The sequence below is a fragment of the Sturnira hondurensis genome, unplaced genomic scaffold, assembly GCF_014824575.4.
Source record: "Sturnira hondurensis isolate 20B ecotype Veracruz unplaced genomic scaffold, ASM1482457v3 Scaffold0016617, whole genome shotgun sequence".
In the NCBI taxonomy this organism is placed as follows: Eukaryota; Metazoa; Chordata; class Mammalia; order Chiroptera; family Phyllostomidae; genus Sturnira; species Sturnira hondurensis.
Window position 1 is genome coordinate 6,975,409 of NW_028089248.1, and position 25,922 is coordinate 7,001,330.

A 25,922-nucleotide genomic window follows, 5' to 3' on the forward strand; every position below is an offset into this window, starting at 1 on the left:
GGGCCGCCGAGGATGACAAAGCAGCGGCCGGAGGCGCGGGACCCGCCCCCCGCGCTCGCCGGGTGCGTCGGCTGCCCCGGCGCGGCTGTTATGGAAACCGGCTGGGCGCGCAGCGGGCGATGATGGGGCGGCCATGGCCGGGGCCGGCGGCTGCAGCGCGGGCGCGGCGGCCGGGGAGCGGGCGGCGGGCGGCGGGCAGCCGGAGCCGTGGGAGCTGTCCCTGGAGGAGGTGCTGAAGGCGTACGAGCAGCCCATCAACGAGGAGCAGGCGTGGGCCGTGTGCTTCCAGTGCTGCCGCGGGCTGCGGGGCGCGCCGGGCGGCCGGCGGCGCATCCGGGACACGGCGGACATCCTCCTGCGCAGGGACGGCTCGGTCGGCGCGCGGCTGGAGCCCGGCGCAGCGGGTGAGGCCGGCGGGGGTGTGGCCGGGCGGCGCTGGGGTGGCGGGCTGCCCGGGGAGCCGGCCCGGCGTCGATCCTGGGGGAGCGGCTGCGAGCCCTTCTTCCTCCCTTCCTCTCTCCTCCTGGGCCGGGCACACGCTCCCCTTCCCCGTCCTGCCTCGGCTCACCCGGCGCCCCTTTCTGACCCTTCTCTCTCTGCGGACAGGGAGGCCGGGTCCCTTTTCTGGCTTGGGAGCCAACCGCCCCCCTCACCGCCACCCCCCACGCGCCCCAACTCTGCTGAGATGAGGACCTCCGCCCCTGGCCCCTCCCCCATTCTAGAACCCGCCTCTTAGCTTCAGGGCCCGGTGCTTTGGAGGGGCTGCCTGGGCAGGTTGCCCTCGGAGGAGAGCAGCTCCCGCCCGGCGCCGACTGCTCGCTCGCTCTCTCCCGCCTGGCCTCTTCCTCCTGCCTCTTCCTCCCGGGGATTCGTGGTGGGGGACCCTCTTGGCACCGGTGCCCTGGGCAGGAAAAGGACAGACGTCCTCCTGGGGTCTTTTTCGTGGGCATGAGGGTGAGAGGAGGCGGGGCGGGTCTCCCTGCAATTCCTGCTGGATTGCCCCCGTTTCCTCCGTCCAATAGAAAGCGAGGGGTGATGAGTAGAACTTGGGAGACGACTGGTTCAGTTTTTCCGTTCTCCACCGTCACTAAGAACCCCTAGAAAGGTGTTCAGAGTCCACTCAGCATGGTGCGTTTAGGTGGCTTTTGTCTCTTTAAGAAAAAAGTTGTTTTCTTCCCTGGGGAACCTGAGTCCTGGTATGGAGAATATGATGCTGTCCCCCCCAAGCCCACACACTGTGGGGGGCACAAAGGTGCTGCTGTGCCCTGGAGGAGGCTGGAGCCTCTCCAGCCCCAGGAGCTGTGGGTCTGTAGAGATCCTTTCAGGCAGGCATCGTGGAGGATGGGAAGGACCAGGGCAAAGCCCCAGAGGGCATGGACGCTCTGGTAACCAGGGGGTAGGAGGGGCTGCTGCACCCTGCCCTGGAACCATGGCTGTGCCCCCCTGCCCATCCCTGTGCTGTGCTTCCACCCCCCTCTACTGTGGGATGCTGGTGAGAGTCGTAAGAGTTGGCACAAGAGGGGTACCCCCATTTTACTCCAGGGGAGCCAAGGCTCAGGCTCATCCAGGCCCACCAAAGGAGGCAGGACACGTCAGCATTCAGTACACTGTCTTCAGAGGCAGGCCTGGGAGCCCCACACCCCATACTGCCTCTTGTCGGTGGGCCCCGGAGTTAGATATTCATAAAGGTCGGTTCTCCTGACACTGTATTTTTCTGACAAAAACATCATCCCCGTGCTCTGCCCCACCCTTGGAGACCATATAGCCCAAGGTCTGGCTCTGGGCACCGCAGGGCCGGACAGCGAGGGCCTGCCTGGTCTGACCCTCTGACTTTAAAGATGGTGAAACTGAGGCCCAGACTATAAGTAGTTTGCCGCCAATCCCAGCAGCGGGTTAGAGCAGAGATGCGCCCTGCACCCCTTGTACGGTGAACGAGCCACACTGTGTGTCTCACTGGTACTCCCCCAAGGGTGCCGAGAGGGCTGTCCGAGGTGGCTGTGGTCAGAGACGGTCCATGTCTTCAGCCCACGGGGACATATCAGCCCCTTCTTCCTGGTTATTACAGACCCAGGAGCACTTTCCGCTGTCTCCTTGTGCAAGCTGGACTGGAAACGCAGGCTGGGTTCAAAGCTCACTCGTAGCCACTCATTCCTGCGCTGAGCGAACTTTATGGGGCGGCACCAGCCCGTGACATCAGGGAGCCCAGTTTTGAATTTTCCAGTCATTACGATCTTTGGTTTCAGTGCACAAACGTGTCATAAAGGTGGATGAGGTTAGTGACTTGCTGCCGTTTCAAGATGAAGGAAAACGGATCCCTCGAACTTTCTTTTCTGCTGTTACTGACCTTTTGTGAATCAGCTGGACTTTAGACCAGCTGTGTGCCAGAGGCGGCGTTCAGAGGGGTGTGCGTGGGTATTTCTCGCTGTAAATAGCAATCAGAGAAACTTTCTCTGGATAAGTAAATGTTTACAATAACTTTCAGGAAATCAGCTTCAGGACTCCACCGTCCTTAGGGGAATGACTGGCGGTATCTCAGCCAATGGGGACCCGCATGGGGAGGGCAGATGAGAGGCAGCTCCCTTATTTTCAGTCTGAAGACTTCCTCATGACGCTTGGAAGCCCCTTTTTCCAAAGTGGGAAAATGGAAGCATGTTGACATGTGAAGGCAGTTTTAAGAGGCCGTGATGGAGCCTGCAGAGGGGAGAAGCTTCCTTGTCTGACGGAGGCAGGAGCTGGCTGGGGAATGCAGGGAGCCTATGCCCGAGACAGAGCTCGCTTCCCCGGGGCCACTCTGTCCGTGACTGGGCGGCCCCGTGATGTGCTCGGCAGCATCTGTCCACCTGAGGCAGGGCTTGGCCGTCACCGTGACGGAGAGGCCCCCGCCCTCCTGGCCTGCGTCAGCTGGGGAAGCGCCCTTTCCTCCAGGCCCTGGGCTTCCTGAGGCTGGGGGTGGATATCCACACGGCTGAGCTCACCCCTTCGTCCCCTTTCTCCCATGGCTCCATTCTGCTTCTGCTGATCTACCCACTGCCGTACTTTCCTGGGTTTTCCCGTCAGTTTTGGTGCTAAAGCTCCACTCTCCAGGTGCTTGTGTGCCTCACATGACCTCCTGTCGGCCGGGTCGCACCTGCCTCTCCTGTGCCTCCCGCTCTGCCTGTGGGTCCGAGGCAGCCGACCCTCAAGCACCGCAGTCTCTGGGTGAGGCTCCTTCAGGCAGCTCCCTGCACAGCCCGGGCTGCGCGGACACAGGCTTGCCCGGCACAGAAGCCCGGTCAGGGCACTGGGCGTCCCTGGGTCAGGAGCCCCATGGGGCCGGAAATCTCCTTCCCACCGCTTTACCCGGTGGCTAGAGACAGAGCAGTGCTGGAGAGCAGGAGGGGCGTCTCCCCGGTACCCCCACTCCTCCTCCATAGAGTGGGTGACAGTGCCTGTGTGGAGGGGGGGAGACGGGTGAGGTAGCATAGGGAGGAGCCTGCATTTGCCCTGGGCCCAGGAAGCATGCGTGTGCAGGCCCACGGACACACAGACATGCACACACATCCTCAGACACACAGGCACACACGGAAACATGGGTGCAGGTTCCCGCACACAAGCCCTGACCAGGATGGGCAGCTGCCTGCCGTGCACACTTCTGGCTGATGTAAAATGCCCTCCATCCGGAGGCACCCCAGCAACCCCTCAGAGCACTGGGCGCGGGGCTGGTTAGGCTGTGGGTGTGCCGAGGGCCTGGTGCTGTGGGGGGCGAGGTGCACGTGCTGGGAAGGGCACCCGCCTGGGTGTGACGGAGCCGAGTGTGTTTGTGGACAGCAGTCCCGATTTGGTCTCCCTCTTGGCAGCAGTGACCTCACAGGAAGGCCACCCTTAGCAATCCTGGCCCTCCCTGCATGACTGACCCCAGGAGACGCTCAGCCCACCTGCCTCCTGGGCTGGCCGCCCTGCCCACCCACCATGTTTAGATCCTGCCCTGGGCTTTCAGGAGAGGCTTCACTCTTGAGAAAGGGTCCCCAGGGTCCCTGTGCACCCTTGAGATTTGGCTTCTGGTGGGTACAGCTCCAGCCCCTGTCAGCTTTGGGACCCTAGTCCTGCCGCCCCGCCCCCACCCCGGTCCTCGTGGCCCCACAAAAGCAGCACTGTGGCACTGGTTGGTCTGGTCCCGGGTGTAGGCATTTAAGCAAACATGCCGGTGAGTATCGGCCAGGGGAAGACACTAGGGTTTCACTCGGATCCTGTTGGACGGCTCAGAGGGCGTCTGGCCTCCAGGGAGGCTGCCTGGGAATGGATTCCCGGGGGACCAGGCAGATCAGCCTGCAGTGAGCAGGGCACCTGGAGGAAGTGCCCCTGCTGTCTTCGCCTCCATCTGGCGCCCTGTCTGTTCAGCGTTGGCACATTTGTCCCCACTGAAGGACGCTGGTGTCGCGGCCCCTCCCCAGGGACTGCACGGTGGGAGGCGCTGGGGCAGATTAAAAGGAGGGTGTGGGCGTTTCCCTGGCGGCGGTAACAAACCACACACATTGACCCGTATGAACCAGACACAGACCCCTTCTCTTGCAGTTAGGGGTCAGGTGGTTGGCAACCTCATTTCCTCTGCCTCCCCGAGTCCCCTGGGAGGGTCACAGGTCCTGCACGGGCCTGGGCCTGGGGCGCAGACAGGCTGGTGGAACCCAGGAGGGGGGCCACAGGGGATGGGCGCTTCCTCCTCAGCAGCATCGGCAGGATATGGGTTCTGGAATTACAGTCCCCTTGCTTTCAGGGGCTGGTTTTCAGGGGTGCGTCGAGTGCGAAGCCCCTGCTGCTGGTTCCCCCACGCCTGGAATGGGCCTGCGAACATGCATTTCTGACAAGTCCCACTGATGCCAGTGCTGCAGGTCCCGCTCTGGGGCCACTGGTGTCCTGTGCCTGTGTCCCCTGGGCCACACCTTAAGGAGGGGTCCCCCTGCTGTTGCCAGAACGCCCCCAGTAGCAGGACGACTGATGTGGTCAGAGAGGGGGCCCAGTCACAGTCAGCAGAGCCAGGCTAGTGGGGGACTGAATCTCAGCCAGGTGGCCTTGGGCAAGTCCCCCTGCCCTGTCTCCTGGCTGCTCTGTGGGGCAGCAGTGACCTAGAGGAGAGAGTCCCTGAAAGCTGCACGGGAAGCTCCCTCCAGCCATCCTTAGCAGGGTGGAAGGACAGGCAGTTGGAACATCAGTTTCTGGGGGGCTGCCCATCTGCTGTGACCACCGGTGGGGTCTCCCTGGGTTTATTCTCGAGATTCCTGGGCAGGGACTGGGTGTGGGGGCTCCCTGGGAGCAGAGGCACTGGAACTTGGTGGGGAGGCGGAGAAGCGTGGGTTGCCTCAGGGGGGGCAGCTCTGGCCCCCACACGTCTCCCTGACTTGGCTCCCCAGAATTCACTCGGTGCCTGGTGGTCCTGGGTTCTTGTTCACAGGGAGGAAGCCCTCTGAGTGACGTGTGACTTCGTGGCGAACTCACCCACGTTGAGCTCACCCACCCCGAGGTCCCTGAGGCGGTGGCTGAGTGAAGTGTGGCTGCCTTTGACCCAAAGAGCTCTCAGTGTTTGCTGAACAAACACAAGCTCCGTGGTTTCGCGCGGGCGTTCCCCGCTCCCTGCCTCCACCAGTCCTTGCTAGAGACCAGCGCTTGGTCTCGGGCGACACCTGACTTAGGTTGCAAAATTTGTCTCCTGATGGTGGAATGGCGTTTATGGGTAGCTTACTGGACACCAGACTTTCGGTGCCTGCTTGTTTAGTCTTTCCGGTAACCTGTGTGGTGGGCGAAGCCCTGTTTATAAGAGGAGGTGTCCCACCACACACCAGTTGTCTGGCTCCAGGCCCTGTTTCCCCGCCAACCCCCAGCACTGAGTGTGTGTGAGGAGGTGACGTGGTGGCTTCGCTCGCTGTCACACACGCACACAACTCAGAAAGTGAGAGGGGAGTCCACGTGCCACAGAAGGCTCAGGACACCCACCCCGCAAACGTAGGGGGCTGCCTCCTACTTTCCTTAAGCGCAGGCTGATCTCGTCTCATTACAAAGGACATCTCCGTCTTCTTAGTATCTGTCCAGAGTCCCCTGTGTGGACATGTTCACCATGTGTTTGCAGCGTTTCTCTGTGAGGAAGGACACGGCCGTGAGTGGTTGTCATGGTGGTGAGTGGGTGTGACTTGAGAGGCGTGCGGGGCTGGTGTCCTGTCCGCCAGCACTGAGGGGGGCCTCATTCTCACAGCGGCAGGGGACTCTGTCTGTGCCCTGCCGTGTGGCCACATGGCTGCTCTAAACCTGAGATGTGACAGGCAGGAGCCTCCTGGGCTTAAGAGACCCCTCTGCTGTTCAGTCTGCAGTTACTGTCAGCACTTAAGACCCCTGGGGGGCCGCCTGCAGAGCCTGCTGCAGCCCAGGCTGTGGCCGGCCTCCCTCCAGATGCCTGGGGTCTCCTCCACGGCCACTCGCTGCCCTGACCCCAGGCCTGAGCAGTCCTGGGCAGGAGGCTCGCCCCCTCATTGTTGCCATCGTGCTGGTCCGCATCCTTGCGGGGTGTCGTGCCCTGGGAAGCATCTGCTCTCTCTCTCTCGTTAGGTTGGGCAGGTGCCCTCTCAGTCTGCAGGCCCCAGGTGGATGGGGGCTGAGGCTTTGGGGGAGCCCCCTCCTACCTCTCACCTGCCAGGCAGGTGGGAGCACTTCCACCTGAAGCTGCTCCAGGGGCCTCCGGGCTGCAGAGTCCCCACGAACAAGTTCTTCTGTCTTTTCTCTGACAGAGGGTCACTGCAAAGAAAACTCAGGACCTCCTTGATTTCTCCACATTTGTTGTTTTGTAGAAGAGAAACTGGAGGCCTCCTTCCGTAGTGCATCCGGTCGTCTGCAGGGACGGGCACTGTCCGGGGCCCCAGGTGTCCTGGCTCCTGGCTCCTGGCACTGCCTCAATGGGGCATCTGCCCCACGGTCCCCGCTGCCTACCCTTGCCTCTGCCTGGCTGCCTCTGGTCTCCACGGGGATGGTTTTCTAAAGGAGCAAACGGGACTTTGCATGATGCTGGGAGACCACCTTGATCACAAGTTATGGTAGCTCCACTCGGTTGTGCCGGGGTGTTCCAGGGGGATGGGGAGGGGGCATTTTGGGGTATGGGGGTCCCAGCCCAGCCATTTATTGGCTTTGTGGTCTTGGCTACGTTTCTCTATCTGCCCGAACCTCAGTGTTCTCATCTGTAAAGCGGACATGACAGGACCGAGCTCCATGAGGGGGCAGCACGGGTGGAAGCCATAATACAACATTTCAAAGGGTTCTGTGCAGAGAGCTGGGCGCAGCCTCTGTCGCCCCAGACCTCCCAGAGGGGCAGCTTGCTCCTCCAAACCCAGAGACTCGCCAAGTTCTTGCAATTTGACACGCAGTTAGATTCACGAGCACTTTTGTGAACATATGAACTATTTCAGCCAGGGACAAAGGCATTAAAATTATTCTAACCAGACAGCCTCCCGCTGATGGGAGGACAGGCTTGGTTTGTAAGCAGCCCTGCAGGCTGGCCGCACCCGTTCCAGGTCATCAGGGTGATTCCAGGCACGGATCTGGTCCAGGAAGTGCCTCTGCGCTGAACCTGATTTCTCCACGGCCTCCACCCAGTCACGGCCACGAACTTTCCCAGTGTGCTGTGGGCTGCCGGCTGGAGCCCCACTGACCTTGGGGGGCGGGTGCTTTCCCTTCTTCTAATGGTCAGTGTGATGCAAAGTCCCCTTATCTTGGCAGTCTTCCTGGAGCTTGGTAGCATTTTGAAAATATTCATGCAGTGAGCGGGTTCGCTGAGCAGACAATTTCATGGGTCCTGTCTTTATTCCCCACCTCATTCCTGGGGGAATGTAAGGCAGCAGAAGCTCACGCCTACTGAGTTCAGGGAAGGTTTGGGGAGCACTGGGTCCCGTCTCATCCAGCCTGGCCGCTTGGGAGGCCCTGGGAGGCAGGATCAGTAGCAGTGAGGGCTCGAGTCTGGGTCCCCTTGCACCACCACTTACTACCTGTGACACCTTGGGGCACACAAGTTTGTCCCGGTAGGCCTCCATTTCTTCATCTCGGAAATGGGCACCGGAAGTGCCTACCTCTGGGGTTGTATTTGGGGTATGTGAGCAGCCACGTGTCCACACGCCGACTCAGTGCCATGCTTAGTAAGAAGCATAATAAAATACTAATTTGGGCAGAGCCTGACTTAGCACCTGGGTTTCAATGGGGCAGGCACTCTGGCTCTGACAGAGGGGCTGACAGTCTGGGTGAACCGCCCCCCAGATCCAGAGTGGGCGCCGACGCCGGCTCACCCAGCTCAGCTGCTGGAGCTCTGCATGCAGCTCCGTGCTGTGAGTGGGCAGGGCCTGCCTCACTGTCTTGACTGCGCACCTGGGCGTCCAGCTGGATCTTGTGGGCGTCTGTCCAAGTGACCGGTGGCTCAGCCCACTGTGAGCTTCCCAGTGCAGTGAAGGAAGTTCTGGGAGACGTGCCGTGTGTTCCTGAGGGGAGAGTGGCTGGGCGCCCCCTGCTTCGGGTCTGCAGTAGGGGGCATGTCCCGACCTGTCATCTGTTCTCTCTTGCAGAGCCCGCAACCATGGTGGTGTCACCGGCCAGCTCAGAAGCCCAGGTACTGGCAAAACAACTTTTAAGTTTACTTGATACACATTCAAGCTAACCTGTATCATTACACCATTGCTTCTGTGGGGCAGGACAGGATACAGTTCTGCATGGGCTTCCTTGCAGGGGGCTGGTGAAGAGTTCCTGCCCCCAGGGTGGGTGGGGGAGGGGAAAGCCCACGTGCATGGTCTAGACCCCAGTGAGCCTCCTGGCCTTACAGGGGAGGGGGAAGCCATGATACCTGACCCCCGCTCCTTCCACCCTGAGGAAGTGAAGGTGATGTGGTGTGTGGAGCCATTGCCAAGCACACAGTGTGGGCAAGGCATGGGTCAGGGAGCGCAGAGGAAACCAGCCCCGTGAGCAATGCCCGGGAACCCCCACCCCACCCCGAACTCAGACCCCAGCCTCTCCCACTCCCCTGCTCCTCCCCAGTGTGTGCTGAACCTGATGTTTATCGTTCCACCGCCTTTTTAAAAAAAGTTCTATGCAAATGCACATGTATTTATTAAACAGGCTATACGGCGTGGGGGTGAGCACAGGCCGAAAGAGGCTCTGTCACCCACTGTGGAGGGTTTAACAACAGTAACAAAACCACCCCAAAGCTGCTGGCCATTCTCCTTCATATCAGGGTCAGGACCCACGCCCCACCCCCGGCACCGCTGGGGCCCTGCACCCTCTGCATACAGGGTGGGCAAGTGGGGTCACCGTCATGAGTGCCGAGAGTTTATTCTCATATTATTAGGAATTATTTATTGTATTATTTTCCACATGGACGACTATAAACCTACTTTTGCCCCACCCTGTATAGTTTTCTGGAATTTGGAAAAAACGATGTGTTTTCAAGACTCATCTTTATCACTTTGCGTGGCTGGTAGACCCTTCACTGCTGCATAATATTCTGGAATTTATTTATCTACCACCCAGGGTTGCTCCCCACCTCCTGGGCGAGTCCCTCGGGCTGCCCCTGCCGCCCGCACCTCCCAACACAAAGGGGCCCTGTGGTTACCAGTTTCCAAGTTCTTCAGACGGAGCTTTGTGGGCAGGCATCCAGTCTGGGCTGTTGTGTCTGGAGGTCCGCCCCACCCCAGGAAATGTGCCCAGGGACACTTGCAACGGCCCCCTGAATTCTCACTAGGCCCCGAGTTGGAGCTGGCCTGCCACTGCAGCTCCTTTCTTCCTGGGCTGGCCCCCTGGCTGGCGCCCCCACCGAAGGCAGAGCTGCAGGGCCTGAGATCCTGGCCGGCAGCCCAGATTTCCCCTCCAGGAAAAGCCAGTGCCAGCCTTCCAGGTGTGCAGTGGGCACCCCACCCCCCTCCAGGAGCTATCATCAGATAAGAGGCTTGCATGGAGTTAACCCTTTCACTGCTGTGCAGCTCATGGGGGCCAGCGGCCTGGACAAAGAGGAAGAGGCTGGTAGTCAGGTGCTGTGCTTTGCTGGGGCTTTTCCGTCACTCCCCCCTGTCTGTATTGCCCCATGTAGCAGACTGGTCCTCACTGGGGACCAGTGGCTGGTCAGAGCCACTGGTAGGGCCAGCCAGGCCTGTGGGGCAGACCCAGAGTCAGCGTCAAGTTTATCTGCCCCCATCTCCTTGAAGGAATGATGGGAATTTGTGTGAAGTTCACACCCAGTCTCCTGAGGGGCATGGGGGGGCTCCTAGCCCACTGCCCTGGGGACTCCCGGGCCCTGTGATTGCCTGTCAGGTGTCAGCAGCCATTAGGCCTTGGGCTGTGCCCTTGACCCTGGATTCCAGGGTGTGACCCTGCCCATGCCCCGACCTGAATCAGAGAGGTGATGGTCTCCGAGGACTGGCTGTGCCTTCTCTTCCCACTGGTCACCCTGAGCCCAGCTGACCCCCAGGTTCCTTGAGGCCCAGGGTGCTTTGAGGCCCAGGGTGCTTTCCAAGGCATGCCTGCAGGACAGAGAATCCTGTTCTTGCACCCCGTTCCCTGCCCAGGGGCCCCTCTGAAGCCAGGTGGTGGGGGAATGGCAGGTGCCCTGGTAAGCACGTGGGTCCACCTGTCACCAAGCCACCTTCCACATAGGCCTCGGACCGACCTGAGCCTCAGGCCCAGCTCAGTTAGTTGCTAGTGTCAGTCAAGGGGCCGGGCATGTGCCTCTGTGCCTTGCCTGTGACTCCAGAGGTGCCCTGGCGTGGTGAGGCAAGGCCGAGTGGCCACGAGCTCAGTGAGGTGCCTGACACGGCAGGGCCATCGCCCTTCGTGTGGGTCTCCGTGTCGTTGCCGTGAGCACAGGGCTGTGCACATTGGCAGCAGCATCCCTGTGGTCACCCTCTGCCCTCAGTGCTAGGCTGTGTCTGCCTGCATCCCTCGGAGCAGGTACTTGGGGGTGCAGGCGGTGTTTGGGCATGTGGACGTGCCCATGGAACTCTGGTCCCACAGACGTCAATGCTAGTCCATGGAAGTGGGGTTCACGGCCAGGAAGAATTGAGGAATGCTAAGTTAAAACATCTCTGCACTGTAAGACTCACAGATTTTTAACGTGCTGATGGACTTTAAAAAAACTTCTTAAGGAGAATTTCAAGGCTGTATGAAGCAAACAGAACAGCCTTGTGATTACAACTTAGTACCAAGGCTTTTTCCCCCAGTAGCTCCACCCTCCCCCCCCCCCGCCACCTCTCAGGTGCAGTTATTTCTCAGGTTTTTCTTTCTTAAGCTAAATTTACATGCCTTGAAGTTAACATGCAGTTTAAATACTTAAATGAGGAGGTCAGTTTTATATGAGTTCAGCTGTCAAATGTGATCGTGCGTAGTGAAGCAGCTTGTCCCGGCAGCAGCCACTGAGTATGCAGGCCTTTCTCCTCAGATTTACCAGGTAGGGTTATGTTACGTTAGGAGATAACATTTAATTAGGGTATCTATGGTAGGTAAATGTATTGGGGTGTGTTTTACACTTGAGCTTGACAGGTGCTGACAAACACATGCCCACTTCACCAAATGGACACAACCTCTTCCATGGCCCGAAGTTCATGTCCAGGCCAGGCCCCGCCCCATGCTGCCCCGGCCTGGAATCACTGAGCTGCTTTTTGGGGCTGCACATGAGACTGAGGTTGCCTTGAGTTTTGTGCGAAGGGACCCAAGCAATGGAGACTTTGGGCTGGTTCACGCTGGCCCCCACCAGGCGATTAGGGTATGAGACAATGGGGGAGGGGCTTGGTGCCTCATTTCTGCTGTAAGGATGGGCCACGTCTGGGTGCCGTCCGCGGGTTAAAGACGTTTGGACATTCCTGGTTTGGGCGCCAGGGGCATTTCAGGGCCAGTCTTTGCGAGGGCATGCTTTCCTTCCTCTGGGTTAAATGTCTGGGAGAGGCATTTAATGATGGATTCGCGCTCAAATGGTGAGAACTGGCCAGTGTTTTCCGTGGTGGCTGTGCTGTGGGGTGGGCGTACCGGCCATCCGGTGGCTTGCTTCAGCTGTCCCGTGGTGGTCCCCTGTGGCCCGTGGCTGGCTGTTCCCTTTGCTGTTGGGGCCTGTCATTCAGGTTCCCAGTGGCCCCATCTGACCCCCCACCTGGTCCTGCAGATGGTGCAGTCCCTGGGCTTCGCTGTGTACCGCGCGCTGGACTGGGGGCTGGACGAGAGCGAGGAGCGGGAACTCAGCCCGCAGCTGGAGCAGCTCATCGACCTGATGGCCAACTGCGACTGCGAGGACGACGAGGACGGCGGCTGCGGGGCGGCAGATGAGGGCTATGGGGCCCCTGAGGAGGAGGAGGAGGTGGAGGGCAGCCCCCGGGCCGTGCGCACCTTCACGCAGGCCATGCGGCTGTGCGCAGCCCGCCTGACAGACCCCCGGGGCGCCCAGGCCCACTACCAGGCGGTGTGCCGTGCGCTGTTCGTGGAGACCCTGGAGCTGCGGGCCTTCCTGGCCAGAGTCCGAGAGGCCAAGGAGGTGAGCACAGGGAGGGTGTGCCGTGGGGCGGAGCTTGTGGAGGGGGCGGGCCCAGGGTGAGCGTGTGGAGGGGTTCCGGGAGGAGGCGGTGGACGTGGGTGCAGCCTTTGGTGCAAGGCTGGGGAGGGATCATTCGTGGGGCATGGCCGTCTGCACCCCTCGGAGTGTGGGTCGCTCTGCCCTTCTGTCCGTCCAGCGGGCGCTGTTCTACACCTTGGCAGGCTGTAAGGCGCCCCTCCCACCTTCTAACCCAGTTTTGCACAGAGAGAACAGACTCAGAGAGCTGTCAGCCTCTCGTCCCTGTGACCCCACTCCTGTGGGGTCCTTAACCTCCCCAGGGCCCGTCCTCCTGCCTCCAGCTTACCTGGGCAGAGCTGAAGACAGGATGCTAAAGGCAGCCAGCCCCTGCTCCCTGCAGCCTGGACCCACAGAGGTGCTCCGCGGGCTGGCAGCCCTGGGGCCATGGACAGTTAAGTGAGGGACACTTGCCCAGGCATTTGCGGCTGGTGATGTCCGACGCTGCTCTCCATGCCCTTTGTGCTTGTCACCCCTTTTACAGAGGAGAAGTTGGGGGCTCTGAGAGGCTTTGTCCCTCACCCCGAGTCATAGCCAGTACTGGGCAGAGCTGGGGCCTCCCCTGGCTCTCTGGGGGCTTCTCCCTCAGGGTTGCCCTGCCCCTGGTGGTCTCAGTGTTAGGAGCTGACAGTTGACCCCTCACCTCTCCAGGCCCACCCTTGGACAATACTGAGGTGTTTCCTTGAAATGGGGGTCTCGGCACACAGGGACCCCTGCCTCGCACCAGCCTCTCACAGATGAGAAAATAGACACTTGGGAGAAGTCAGGGGGCCTTAGCTTCCCTCTGTTGCATAAATGGCAGAAGGTATTTTGGAATTACCTGATGCTGGCCCCTGGTTTCGCTTCGCCGTGACCAATGGCGGGTGCTGTCTCTCTTTTCCTCCCACCTGAAGTGTTCTGGGCAGTATCCCTGGCGCTCTGGGCCTGAGAAGGTTCTCATGCTTGCTCTGACTGATGCCAGGGACTCAGTGCAGGACCAGTTAGAGCTGCTGCTTGAGCCTCCTGGGCCTGGTCTGCAGCCCAGTCGATGACCCAAGGTGGGGTGGGTCTTCAGCCCCTGCCGGCCTCCCACCCCTGCTCCTCCTCAGCATCTCGGAGATGTGCTCCTAACGCCCCAATTGGTGGGTGCTCTGAAGCCTCCACTCTGTGGAGAGTCCATTCCTGACCCAGGCGCCAGAAACTGTGTCTTTAGCAAGAGCACAAAGACCCACACTTGCAGCTGTGGACCCAGGAGGGGTTCGGCCAGGCAGCGGCGGGGGCAGTGGGAGGAGGGTCTCTCCGTGGGACACGCCAGGCAGGCATTTGGGGCAGACAGGCTGCTCGGGGACAGGGGCACGTATGCAGAAGAGTGGGAGGCACACCTTCGTTCCCTACGCCCACAGGGACCACCAGGTCACACACAGGTCTGTTTTTGGACCCACACACCTTGTGCTTCTCAGGAACTTGGCGGTGTTTTCTAGAGTGTTCCAACGCAGTTTGGCGAGTGACTTGGGGCTACAGCCAGGGGAACCGGTTCTGTCTTAGAGGGGGGGAGGACTGTGCCAAAGGACAGGTGCTTCTCCGGGGTGGGGGGTCAGGGGTTGGTGAGAACAGAGGCCCCGGGAGCTGCCAAGACCCAGGACAATGGCAGCAGCAGATCCAGCAGCTTCTTCCCAAATTCTCAGCATAGTAGCTGCCTGATGACCTCGATGTCCTTCCTGGGCCCTGCCCACAGCGGTGGCATTTTTCCCAGTTCGTATAGTACATGCCCATGACTGTCCTCCAGGGGCTCACTCTCACTCACCCCTGCCTTCCCCGACCCCCCATCCATCCCTGCTCCCATCCCCTCTCCATCCAACAACACTCGAGACCTAGCATGTGTCGCTCTGTCCTAGGAGACAGGGACACCAACGTGAGGAGGAACCACAAAAGGCCTGGCCTGGCCTCACGGAGCCCACAGTGCAGACAATAGTCAGAGAAGCAGATCCGTGTAGACCTCTGGCTGGGTCCAGGGTGCCCTGAGAGGGTGGGCGCCTTCACAGGTGCAGGCGAGCGGGGCTCTGTGCCGTGTGTGGAGGGCCCCTCGCCTCGTTGGGGGTGCACGTCAGGTGAGGGGAGGTCCCGTGGGAGCTGTGCTTGTCCAGCAGATGCTGTCGGAGGCAGCGATGGGATGTCGCAGGTCCCGTGGGTGTCATGGCTGACGTCTCAGCTTCCCCAGACATTGCTCTGAGCCCCCCCAGCCGAAGCCCTTGTTTCACGGGTGGAATCGCAGCTGGTGTGGTAAGGGCAGGGCCCGAGAGAGTGGCCCTGCAGGTGCCTGTCCCCTGAGCTGCCATCTGCCACCTTCCCCCCTGCACAGATGCTGCAGAAGCTTCGGGAGGACGAGCCGCAGGCGGAGCAGCCACTGGCAGAGCTCGACAACCTGGGGCACACGGACTGGGTAAGACGAGGCCCCCACCCCCACCCCCAGCCCTGTCCGGGGGCCCTGAGGACCCATGCGGAGGGGGCCCAGGGAGCCTTGCCTTGCGTGGCTAAGGGCCATTCTCCCCTCCTCCGGGCACAGGCCCGGCTCTGGGTGCAGCTCATGCGGGAACTTCGACATGGAGTGAAGCTCAAGAAGGTGCAGGAGCGGGAGTTCAACCCGCTGCCCACCGAGTTCCAGCTCACCCCCTTCGAGATGCTGATGCAGGACATCCGTGCCAGGAACTACAAGCTGCGCAAGGTCATGGTGAGCAGGTCTGGGCAGCCGCTGCCAAGCCGCCCCACCCGCCTGTGTGCGGGCCACCAAGCTGAGCCAGGGTCCCAGTGGGAGTCAGCAGACGTGGCCCAGACTCACAGGGTCGCGCCGGGGACTCAGTGAGTCAAGGGGAGGGAGAGCTTAGTCATGGGCTGTGGAGAACCAGGGCTGGGAGCCGAGGCTGCGGGATCATCTAGCGATGCACCTCTGGCCCTTGCCAGACGCTGGCATCACTCTGAGAATGTTTTTACTTTTAAAAGATTTTATTTATTTTTAGAGGGAGGGAGAGGGAGGGAAAGGGAGGGAGAGGGAGAGAAACATGGACATGAGAGAGAAAACGATCAGGTGCCTCTTGTGAGCGCCCTGTCTGGGGACCTAACCTGCACCACCCAGGCAGGTGCCCTGACCTGGAATTGCACCGGCAGCCCTGCACTTTTCAGGGTGAACATCACCCAACCCGCCAAGCAGCAGTCAGGACTCTGAGAATTTCAAATGTACCAGTTCTTCTGACCCTCACAACCACCCTGCCCGCATTCCCTGGGAAGAGCCCCAAACTCGAGGGGCTCCGGGGAGCCAGCGGAGGAGGCTGTGAGGGCCTGGTCCTGCTCACGGTTCAGTGAGACCCTCCCGGCTCCGCCCCAGCTGACAGCCGCAGGGAGTCTCAGGTTCTGGGTCTCCTTACCTCCCCACAGGTCGATGGGGACATCCCTCCCAGGGTGAAGAAGGATGCGCACGAACTCATTTTGGACTTCATCCGCTCCCGGCCTCCACTGAAGCAGGTGCCGGCTCCCCACCAACAGCCCCTGTCCCCACCCCCCACCCCCGCCTCCCACCAGGAGGGCGGCCTGGAGTTCTTGCCAAGGGAGGTGCCCCAGGAGCTCAATGGACGCCTCCCTGCTCCCTGATGTGCGGGCTCCTGGTGGTTCTCCCCAACTCTCTTGTGCCCACTAGCTCCCACCCCTCCTACCCTGCGCTGCCACCCCCCACAGGTCTCCGAGAGAAGGCTCCGCCCCCTGCCCCAGAAGCAGAGGACCCTGCACGAGAAGATCCTGGAGGAGATCAAGCAGGAGCGGAGGCTGCGCCCTGTGGCAGCCCAGCGCTGGGGTGGCCGGGGTGAGCCAGGGATGCCCCCTTCCTTGCCACCCCTTACCCCTTGACCTGCCCCCTCCCTCACCTCCTGCCCCGCCCCCCACCCCCCCAGGGTTTGGCTCTCTGCCCTGTATCCTCAACGCCTGCTCTGGGGATGTCAAGTCCACTTCCTGTATCAACCTGTCCCTGATGGATGCTGGGAGCTGTGCCCGCCGCCCGCGGCCCCGGGTCCTGCTGAAGGCTCCCACGCTGGCGGAGATGGAGGAGATGAACACGTCGGAGGTCAGATCCCACAGTCCCCGGAAGAGACAGCAGGGAGGGAGGAGCGGGGGTCGGGGGGCGCGGTGAGGAAGTAAGAAGGGGCCAGGCAAACCCAGGTGTAGCCTCCAGCTGCGGCGTCCATTGCTCGGGGCCCCTGGCAGCACCTCCACTGATGCTGGTGTCCTGTCCTGGGCACAAGCATGGTGGGAACCAGAGGATGACAGGGACAGTGGCCTTGAGGCCCCAGTTCCCACAGCACTGAAAGGACCGTCATCTTGGGAGTGGGAGGGAAGCTGAGCAGCCCCCTGGTCAAGGTGAAAAACCAGTGTGTCCTAGCAGGGCTCCCAGCCTGTCCTCACTGCCCTCTGAGCCAGGAAGGCCAGGGTGGTGGCCACCTCAGCAGGCTCCACCCCATGCCAGGCCTCCCCTCTCCAGGGCTTTCCAGAGGCTGCCGGGAATGGTTTGGTTTGGGGGCCACTTGCCTTTCCTGTCCAGAGAACAGTCAGACTGGGCCGTGGGTGCAGGGTGGCCCCAGTGGCCCCCGTGCAGGCACGGGCAGGTGGCGCTGTGGGTGGAGTGGTGAGGTGGGCCTGGCTCTGGTGTGTCCACAGGAGGAGGAGTCTCCGTGTGGGGAGGTGACCCTGAAGCGGGACCGCTCTTTCTCAGAGCACGACCTCGCCCAGCTCCGAGCAGAAGGGGCCTCTGGGCTGCAGCCGGCCACTCAGCCCCCCAGAGGCTTGGAGCCGCCTCGGGCCCGAGCGGGCAGCGTGCACACCTGCCCACCCAGCACCCCGGAGCAGGGCAAGTGCCTCCTCTCGCCCCTCCCTTGGTCCTGTCCTTTGGGTGCTGTGTCCCTTGGCCTGGGTCCCTGTTTCTTGAGTAGGTGGCACCTGCGGGGTGCAGGGAGCTCATCCCGTTTTCTGTCACCTCCGTGTCTCAAGGGCCTCCTCCTCCGCGTCCATTGTCATGGAGGACAGATGGAGTCTCGGGGCCACGCGGTTAGTCCTACCACTGTGTGGGCAGGACACGGGGTTGTCACTCCACCTGGCCAGGCCCCCTCTCTGCCCTCTGGTCACCTCAGCCTGTGACCACTTTCGGAATGGTCCCATTCAGCAGTTGTGACCTTCTTTCCTGGCCAGGAAGAGGCCCCGGCCAGGCCAGTGCATACCTCACTGGCCCCGCCAACCGTCCTGAAGACTCGGAGACCCCATGGTGGAGGCTAGTCTGCCTTTGGCGCCCCTGCCCCGCTCTGCCCTCTGGGTCCCCAGTGCAGATGCAACGAGTGGGACCACAGAGCAGGAAGGTCCCACGGGGCCTGCACTGTGGCTCATTCATAGGGCTCAGACCCTATGAATGGCATGGGCCCGTGACATGGGTGACATGCTCTCTACTCGACCTGCCGCCTCCATGAATCCACCCCACTGTCTCCTGCTGCCTGGCAGACTATCTTCTTCCTCCCCAGGGCGGCCCTCCCCCACCAGGATCTGTGCCGGGTTGTTCTGACAGGGTCTCTGACCTCTTCCTCAGGTCCCTTCCCTGTGAGCGTCCAGTCCCAGGCTGACCTCAGCTCCTGCCGACATGGTGACCTGAGCTCAGTAGGGGACAGGCCAGAGGCCTCTGCCACCCCAGACGCCAATCACCTGTGGCTGGTGAGTGAAAGGGCAGCGCTGTCCAGGGTGGCTGGGGTGGATGCATCTCGGGTGCTCAGCTTCACCTGTGCCCAGCACCAGGCTCCAGCAGAAGCCCAGAGTGGCATCTGCCTCCGTTCATGGGCGAGGCTGGTCCATACCTTGGCCGCAGTCTGGGGAGGTGGGTCTCTGCTGCCCCCTGCTGGGCATTCCGGGCACTGCAGCCCCTGGAAGGGAAGGACCTTGCCAAGGGGATAGTGGGCTTGTAGAGTCCCAGCTTAGCACAGAGGAGAGACCCTATGCCTTGAAGTCCTCATGGTGGCACCAGGGGGCTCTTTCCTGGGGTGAGGCAGTGGTCTCCACTCAGCCACGACCCTGCTGACCCTCCCTGCTCCTCAGTTTTATCAACTGTGAAATTTGCTCTGACACTTGCTGGCATTTTGACCCCAGCCTCAGTGTGGGACTTTGTCTACTGGGCACCTGGCTGGCACGTGGAGAGACATCAGTGGGTGCTCTGTATCGTCTCCTTGATGTTTGAGCAAGAGGCTCAAGTGAGATCAGATGTTAAAATGCTTTGCAAAGTGTAAGTGCTGGGTAAACGCACAGTAGTGTTACTGTTAATCCCCCCCCCACACACACAAGGGCAGTGCCCTTCCCTGCACCCTGAATTTGCTATCCTTCCCTGCACGGAAAATTACCCCTGAACACGGCTGCTTACAACAACAAACACAGTTTCTGAAGGTCTGGTCCGGCTCAGGGCCTCTGGTTCGGGTAGGGAGGGGGCCGTGGGAGTGTCCGTGGGGGCTGCTGACCTTCTGTCTAAGGGCTCAGTGAGGCTGGAGGAGCCTCTCCCACAGCTGCGTCAGAAGGTCTCGTCAGAGAAGTCACGGGAGCCTGTCCAGCTCCTGGGTGTGTGTGAGCTGAGGCACAGGGCCTTGTAGGAGTTGCTGGGCCTGGGTGGACCGAGGCCAGGAAGACGTCAGGGTCCGCAAGGAAGGGAGGCTCCTGCAAGGCCCCAGGACTGAGGGCCCCAGGAAGCACCGACGCCCCCCGCCCTGTGCGCAGGAGTTCAGCCACCCTGCGGAGAGCCTGGCCCTGACTGTGGAGGAGGTGATGGGCGTGCGCCGTGTGCTGGTCAAGGCTGAGATGGAGAAGTTCCTGCAGAACAGGGAGCTCTTCAGCAGCTTGAAGAGGGGAAAGGTGAGGCAGCCTGGACCCCGGATACCCCTCCCGACACAGGAGCCCTGGATGGGGGCGTGGGGAGGACAGGACTGGACCCAGTGAACTTTAGACAAAATTGGACTCTAACAGGCCTTTTCTTTTTAAAAATAATATATTTTATTGATTATGCTATTACAGTTACCCCAATTCTTCCCCTTTTGCCCTCCTCCCCTGGTATTCCCGTTCCCCCCGGCAAGCTCCCCGCTTAGTTCATGTCCATGGGTCATGCTTATAAGTTCTTTGGCTTCTCCATTTCCTATACTGTTCTTAACCTCCCTTGGTCTGTTCTGTACCTGCCAATTTGTGCTTCTTATTCCCTGTGCCTTTTCCCCCAACCTCCTCCTACGCCCTCCCAACTGACACCCCTCCATGTGATCTCTGCATTTATGATTCTGTTTCTGTTCTGCTTATTTGCTTCATTTGTTTTTTTTTAATCAATTGTTGATAGTTGTGAATTTATTACCATTTTAATGTTCATAGTTTTAATCTTCTACGAGGCCTTTTCTTACAGATTTGCTGCTGTTGCCGAAGCAAATTCCCACTGTTTTCCTGGCCGTCCACCTGTCTCTTTTGCAAAAGGTGAGTCTTTTGTAAGCACCTTGGCTGTGAATTAACATGGGAGGGAAGAGGTAAGAAGCCCTAAGGTCAGCACTGTCTGACAGAACACTCCCTGTGATGGGGGTGGGGGGGGTGTCCTCTCAGGCAGGACATAAGAAAGGGCGGGGTTGGTTCACCTCCATTGCCTGAGTTTCTGGGCCATGAGTCAGCGCCTGCTTGGCTCCTTGAGCGGTGGAGCTAAACACCCCAGGAGCCCCAGGCCCCAGAGCCCTCAGGGAGGAGAGAGCTGTCCCGAGAGCGAGCCTAGTGACATGCCAAAGGTCCCCGTTGAGTGCTCAGCAGAGTGTTGATCAACACATGCAAGGAAATTACTGAAGGCTTTGAAAGAATCAGGGATTGGCAAACTCTGGCCCATGGGCCAAATATGGCCACAGCCTGTTTTATTCATTAGTCATTTAGCCACACCTAAAATATTATGTAACCCTTTATAGAAAAAGCTTACTGACCCTCCCCTAAAAGTTTAAAGGAACAGTACGCTACATAGCGTCTGCTCTCACCAGCAGTGGCAGGAATGTAACTCACGGGCCACTGAGTGGAAAGCCCGGTAAGGTCTTGGTTACTGGGGGATAAGTACCTAGACCGAGCATTGCCCCAGACCTACACAATCGACAAAAGCAAGACCTGAAAGGACCAGACTGTTCTCAAGTATCTTAACTGTTTCCTGGAACAGAGCTCAAGAAAGGTGAGGGGATTAAGACATAGAAATAGGTAGTTACAGAATAGTCACGGGGATGCAAAGTATAGCATAGGAAATAGAGCAGCTGAAGAGCTTAAAGGTGTGACCCACGCACGTCGACGGTGGTGTGGGGATTGCCTGGGGGAGTCAGGGGTGCTGGGTGGAGAAGGGCCAAGGGGGAAAATTGGAACTGTAATAGCATAATCAACAAAATGTAATTTAAAAAATTACATAAAAAAAAGAATAGGAATAAAAAGTATCCAGCACCCAGCAAGATAAAATGCTTGGCATCCAGTCAAATAAAGGACATTAACAGTTTTGAACTGCATTTATGCTCAGAAAGTTAGCGACATGGAAGATAGGTAAATGTGCAGTTGTAACTAGAGACCTCAGTGGCCTTCTCTGGACAACGGGTAGAACTTGTGGACAGAAGGACGCTAAAGCTGTAGAAGATCTGACCCACCCTGTGAAGGAGCACCCCTCCCCCACCAGCAGCAGGACCTGTTCCTCTCAAGTACACACAGAACATTCACCCAGATACACCAGATTCCGGGGCATGAAACAAGTGTTAAAGTGTAGAAGGACTCGAGTCACACAAAGTATGTTCCCTGGCCACAGTGAAATAAAATTCACCTAGTGGTTTATTGGTGGGACACCCACCCAAGAAAACAACGGCTTATTTCTAAAAATGAACGTGGGCGATTTGCACTGATGTGGAGGAGCCCTGATACATCTCGACAGAACAGCACGTATGACACTGCATTTTTATTTTCGATGTGCATCTTTGCACCTCTAAGCTCATGCCAGGGAAGTGAAGGCTGTATCTCTAGCAGGGGCCATCGCTGAGGACTGGGCTTCAGAGAAGAGGACCCCATTGTCTGAATTACGATTCTAATGTTTGAATTTTTTACCCCCCCAAAAAGCGCATTTACTTCTGAAATCAGATGTGGGGAATAAAAAGAGTTAATCATGGCCCCTCTGGCTCAGATGGCCGCTGTGGCGAGAAGTGTGGGGCCCACGCAGGTGCGGGGGACGGGGCGGTAAGTGAGAACTGCAGACCACACATGCTGAGAAAGAGCCACGAGGGACAGGAATGGTTTGGGTGTAGAACTAAGTGAAGAGAAAAGCAAGACTCGAGAGTCAAATGCTGGTGAAACTCTGAGGTAACCAGGGGCCCAGCCGGAGGCAGGTGTGCTGCTGGGACACTGGCCGGGAGGCAGCCGTCTCTTCCCGGGCCTCTCCAGGCTGACCCTTTCCCTCTTCCCTTCCAGAGCCGTCTGCACTTCCTGCAGCATAAAGGTGAGGCTCCGTGGGGTCTGGGCAGGCCCCTGGGGTCTCGGTGGGCTGCTGCCTGGCCAGGAGTGTCCTCAGGGGCTCTGCAGTCTCCTGTCAGAGGACACCACCTTCGCCTCTCCTCCCCCCAGGCAGGACCCATTCCTGTACTTTCCAGGACTATGGTTTTTTGCTTTTTGATTTTTTTAACATTCCATGTTAATAAGACAGTGCCAAGAAACATTTCTCTTCCCCCAAAAGTCCTAGCTTCCTGACCCCACACGTCCCCCAGTGTTTGGGGGGGCTCTTTGTAACTGTTCAGGTGTCCGCACACAGGTGTGCCCTGATGTAAATGGGTGATGTCTGTAGAAGTGTGTCACCCTGTTAACGCTTCAGCCCAGAAACAGGAATCTGGGTGAGAGGGGTTTTCATCCCCAGTGTTTCCAGACCCTGAGGTCATACCCTACCACTCCTGGTCCCAGGGGACTGTCTGCTACATACAGGGACTGTCTGCTGGGAAACACACAGGGCCTGCTCCCTGCCTATGTGTGAGTGGCTGTGGCTGGGTGTGTGTGCGAGGAGGCATGTGCCTTCAGATGCCAGGCATGGCATTAGGGGCTGACCCAGGGGGCTTCGGGAGCCTGGGCTGTCCCTGGGGAAGCCTTTTTCCACCCATACTCCTCCGTCCACAGATGAAGATGCCTTCTAAGAAGTTCGCACACATCCCTGTCTACACCCTGGGCTTTGAGAGTCCTCAGAGGGCAGCAGCGGCCAAAGCCACGGTGACACAGAGGAGAGATGCCTTCCAGTGCGTGCCTTTGCTGTTTGCCAGTGCTGCGGGTAACGCGAGCCAGGGTGTGGGTGGGGCACCCTGTCTGCTGGGACACCCCGAGGAAACCAGACGCAGGGGTCTGGGAGGGCTCTGGGGGTGAGTGGTGTAAGACCGAAACTGTGCTGGGTGGTGAGGGCCGGGGACTCGGAGGAAGAGGTCTTGCTGGGATGCACTTTGTTCCGCATGGCCTTTCCTAAACCCTGCACACCTGGCACGGGCTGGGGCCCCCCTGACTGCCAGGTCCTGCCCCAGGTCCCTGCAGGGGCCCCAGTGGCAGAGTGTGGAGGAGGAGTTCCCGCACATGTACACCCACGGCCGCGTCCTGAAGGACGTCTGCAGCGACTGCACCAGCTTTGTGGCGGACGTGGTACGCTCAAGCCGCAAGAGTGTGGACGCCCTCAATACCACTCCTCGCCGCTCTCGCCAGACCCAGTCCCTCTACGTCCCGAGCACCTGGACTCTTGACTTCCAGTGACAGTCCTTGTCACCCAAGGCCACCTGGCGAGAGCCTTTTCAAGGTGGCCTCAGGTGGCCAGGCCTCTGGGGAGGAGCTGGGCCCATTCTGGACCAGGCTGGAGACCCTCTCACCCCGTCCCAGGGCCCAGCTGCCAGCAGCCTCCCAAGTGTGCATGTACATATATACATATATAGATACCTTTATATAACACATACACAGCCTATATATTTATATACATTTCCTGGCCCCTCCCCGGGAAGCTGTTTCCTCTCTGGACTCCTTGGGTGGGGTGAGGATGGCACAGGATGGGAAGGAGGGCAGACTGGAGGCGGGGGGCCGGGGGCTCTGGGGAAGACCCTGCCCCTGCACTGATTCTCCGTCCCTCCTCGGGTGGATGTCCTGGCTGGGAGGGGCACTTTGGTCCGGGGAGGGGCATGGAGGGCCCGGCTTGCGTCTGTGCTCTGCAGCAGGGATGCGGGCTTCGGAGGCACCCAGGAAGCCTGCATGGGCTGAGACTCTCCCAGGCAGGTGTCCCAAGACCATCCCCTGGGAAGGCCTGTGGCCAAGCTCACTCCCTGCCCAACGTCACACACTGCAATGCTTTCGGCCTGGTCACCTGGGGGAACCTATACGTGTGGGTTATGTTCTCGGCCTAATAAAGGTGGTCTCACAGTCTCCCGTCGGGGCGTGAACTAAGGGTTGCCGCGGCAGTGGAAGTGCCCTCCAAAGGTAGAAACTGGGCTCTGGGGGCAACCGCCCCTGGGGCGGGATGGGGACGCCCACTGCCACTCTCTGTGCCCCACTTCATAACCCAACACCTTGGTCCTAAGGCCAGCAGGGCTGCCTGTCACTGGCCAGCCTGAGGGACCCTTTGTCCTCGTCCCCCAGATGCTCTTTGGGGTGTGCGGGGTGGAAGCAGCCCCACATGTACTTGGGAGATGGTATCTGTTGTCATCCTACCCTGTAGATGAGGAAACTGAGATTCAAAGTGTTCAAGAACTTTGCTAAAGATGTACCCAGCTTTCCCGGGACTTCAACCCAGGCTTGCTGGGTACCAGGCTCCAATGCCTGCCTGGTGGACATGGGTCTGCAGGAGACCCAAGGCAATGGCTCGAAACAGGTGGGTTTGTGGGAGAAGATATTGCATCAGCTGGGGTCCAGATTATTCAGTTACACAAAATTACAGCAGCCAGTAACAGTGGCCAATTCCCAGCCCTTGTTCTGCGCACTTCACGGGCAGGGAGTGGTATTATTCCTATTCAAAAATGAGAAAACAGGACAGAAAGGATAGGAGTTGCTCCCAGACACACAGCCAGCAAGGAGAAAGCTCACACGTGGGTAGCAGCTCCACAAGCAGATGCTTTTGGGGGGTGGGCACTGTTGTCATTGTCCCAATTCAACAGGGGACACCTGGGTTCTGGCCCACACAGGAAGCCGTGGAAATGGAAGGCCACACAAACACCTGACTGGCTGGGCGGAGAGGGTGTCACTGTCACTGCTGTCCCCAGGCTGCTGGGCCTGCCATCTGCGGACCACAGGTCCAGAGGCTGTGCAGTGCCCATGGAGCCAAGCCCTGCCCGCCCCGGCCTGAGGTTGACCCACAAAGGTCACTTCCTCTACAAGTATTTACAAACACAGTAAATAGTGGACTGGTGGTACGTGGACCCAGGCTCAAGCTGCCTGTTCAGGGAAGGTGCCACTCAAATGGGGTTGCACGTTGCCCCCCCTCGGGGTCACACAGCTGTCTTGTGATGGGGAAAGCAGAAAGCAGCTCCAGGCTCCTCAGACTCCTGAGTTTCCATCCACAGGCGGGGCCGTAAGCCTGCATAAACCGGTCACACCACTGGACCAGGAAGTGACCCAACCTGTTCACCAGCTAGCCTGGCCCTGCACAGACTGGACAGGAGGGTGGTGTCCTGGAGGGCTCACCTGTGCTGAGCATAACCCTTTACTTTGTAGCTGGATTGCAAACGGGGGCAGGATTTCTAGGGGCCCCGGGGGGAGTGGCTAGAGCAGGTGAGGCTGCGGGAGCTCGAGGCAGAAGCTGTAAGCCAGTGGTGTGAAGTCGTTCAAGATGCAGTGACCAGTACAGGCCTGTAGACCGTATCCCGTCCTGACTCCCCTTCTCCATCCTTGCCAGTGGCCTTCTGCCCCCGAAAACAGGTCTGGCTGCCTGCCGCTAGGAAAGCCAATACTTGAGAGGCAGGTGCTGGTGTAAAAGGAAGTAGTTAATTTGCAGATGCTGGCCATGTGGGTGGAAGATGGGATTCAGGTCTCAAAGCCCATCTCCTTGGAGATGTGGGACTCATGTTAAATACCCCATGTCCTGGAAGATGGAGGACTCACCTCTCAAAGCCCATCTCCATTTCTCATTGGAGGCAGAGGTTTTTATAAGGAGGGAAAGGGGGCTGCAAAGTTCTCTGCGTGCAGACGAACACAGCCCCTTCCTGGTTTCATCATCCTGGCTTCACGTCATCCGGCTCCAGGACTGAAGGTCAGCAAAACTCCCAGAGCTGGGATGCCTGAAGGTCAGGGACTCTTTCGAAATTAATTCCTAGGATTCTTATATGAA

The 25,922-nt window shown here is 59.4% G+C and overlaps 1 protein-coding gene and 1 long non-coding RNA gene across 4 annotated transcripts; one reads left to right on the forward strand and one right to left on the reverse strand.

Annotated features, from left to right (window-relative positions):
- On the forward strand, nt 1–24,025 carry SPIRE2 (spire type actin nucleation factor 2). 3 transcript variants are annotated; one of them, XM_037066454.1, is made up of 15 exons: nt 1–404; nt 8,565–8,608; nt 12,140–12,505; nt 14,919–14,999; nt 15,123–15,287; nt 15,989–16,075; nt 16,286–16,409; nt 16,498–16,667; nt 17,258–17,447; nt 18,174–18,295; nt 19,340–19,474; nt 20,007–20,074; nt 22,061–22,088; nt 22,754–22,901; nt 23,146–23,319. In XM_037066454.1, the coding sequence occupies exons 1-15, from the start codon at nt 134–136 to the stop codon at nt 23,217–23,219; spliced, it is 2,073 nt and encodes a 690-aa protein (XP_036922349.1). In that variant the 5' UTR covers nt 1–133; the 3' UTR covers nt 23,220–23,319. The 3 variants fall into 3 exon arrangements, with proteins under 3 accessions (XP_036922349.1, XP_036922350.1, XP_036922348.1); XM_037066455.1 differs by having other exon boundaries at nt 22,754–22,892; XM_037066453.1 differs by having other exon boundaries at nt 29–404; nt 22,754–22,869; nt 23,146–24,025.
- LOC119001187 (uncharacterized) lies at nt 701–23,665 on the reverse strand. The gene is made up of 3 exons (XR_005069499.1): nt 23,587–23,665; nt 13,894–13,899; nt 701–718 (listed from the first exon to the last, which is right to left on the reverse strand). It is a non-coding gene; the product is annotated as an uncharacterized LOC119001187 (long non-coding RNA).
- Nucleotides 24,026–25,922: the final 1,897 nt, after the last annotated feature.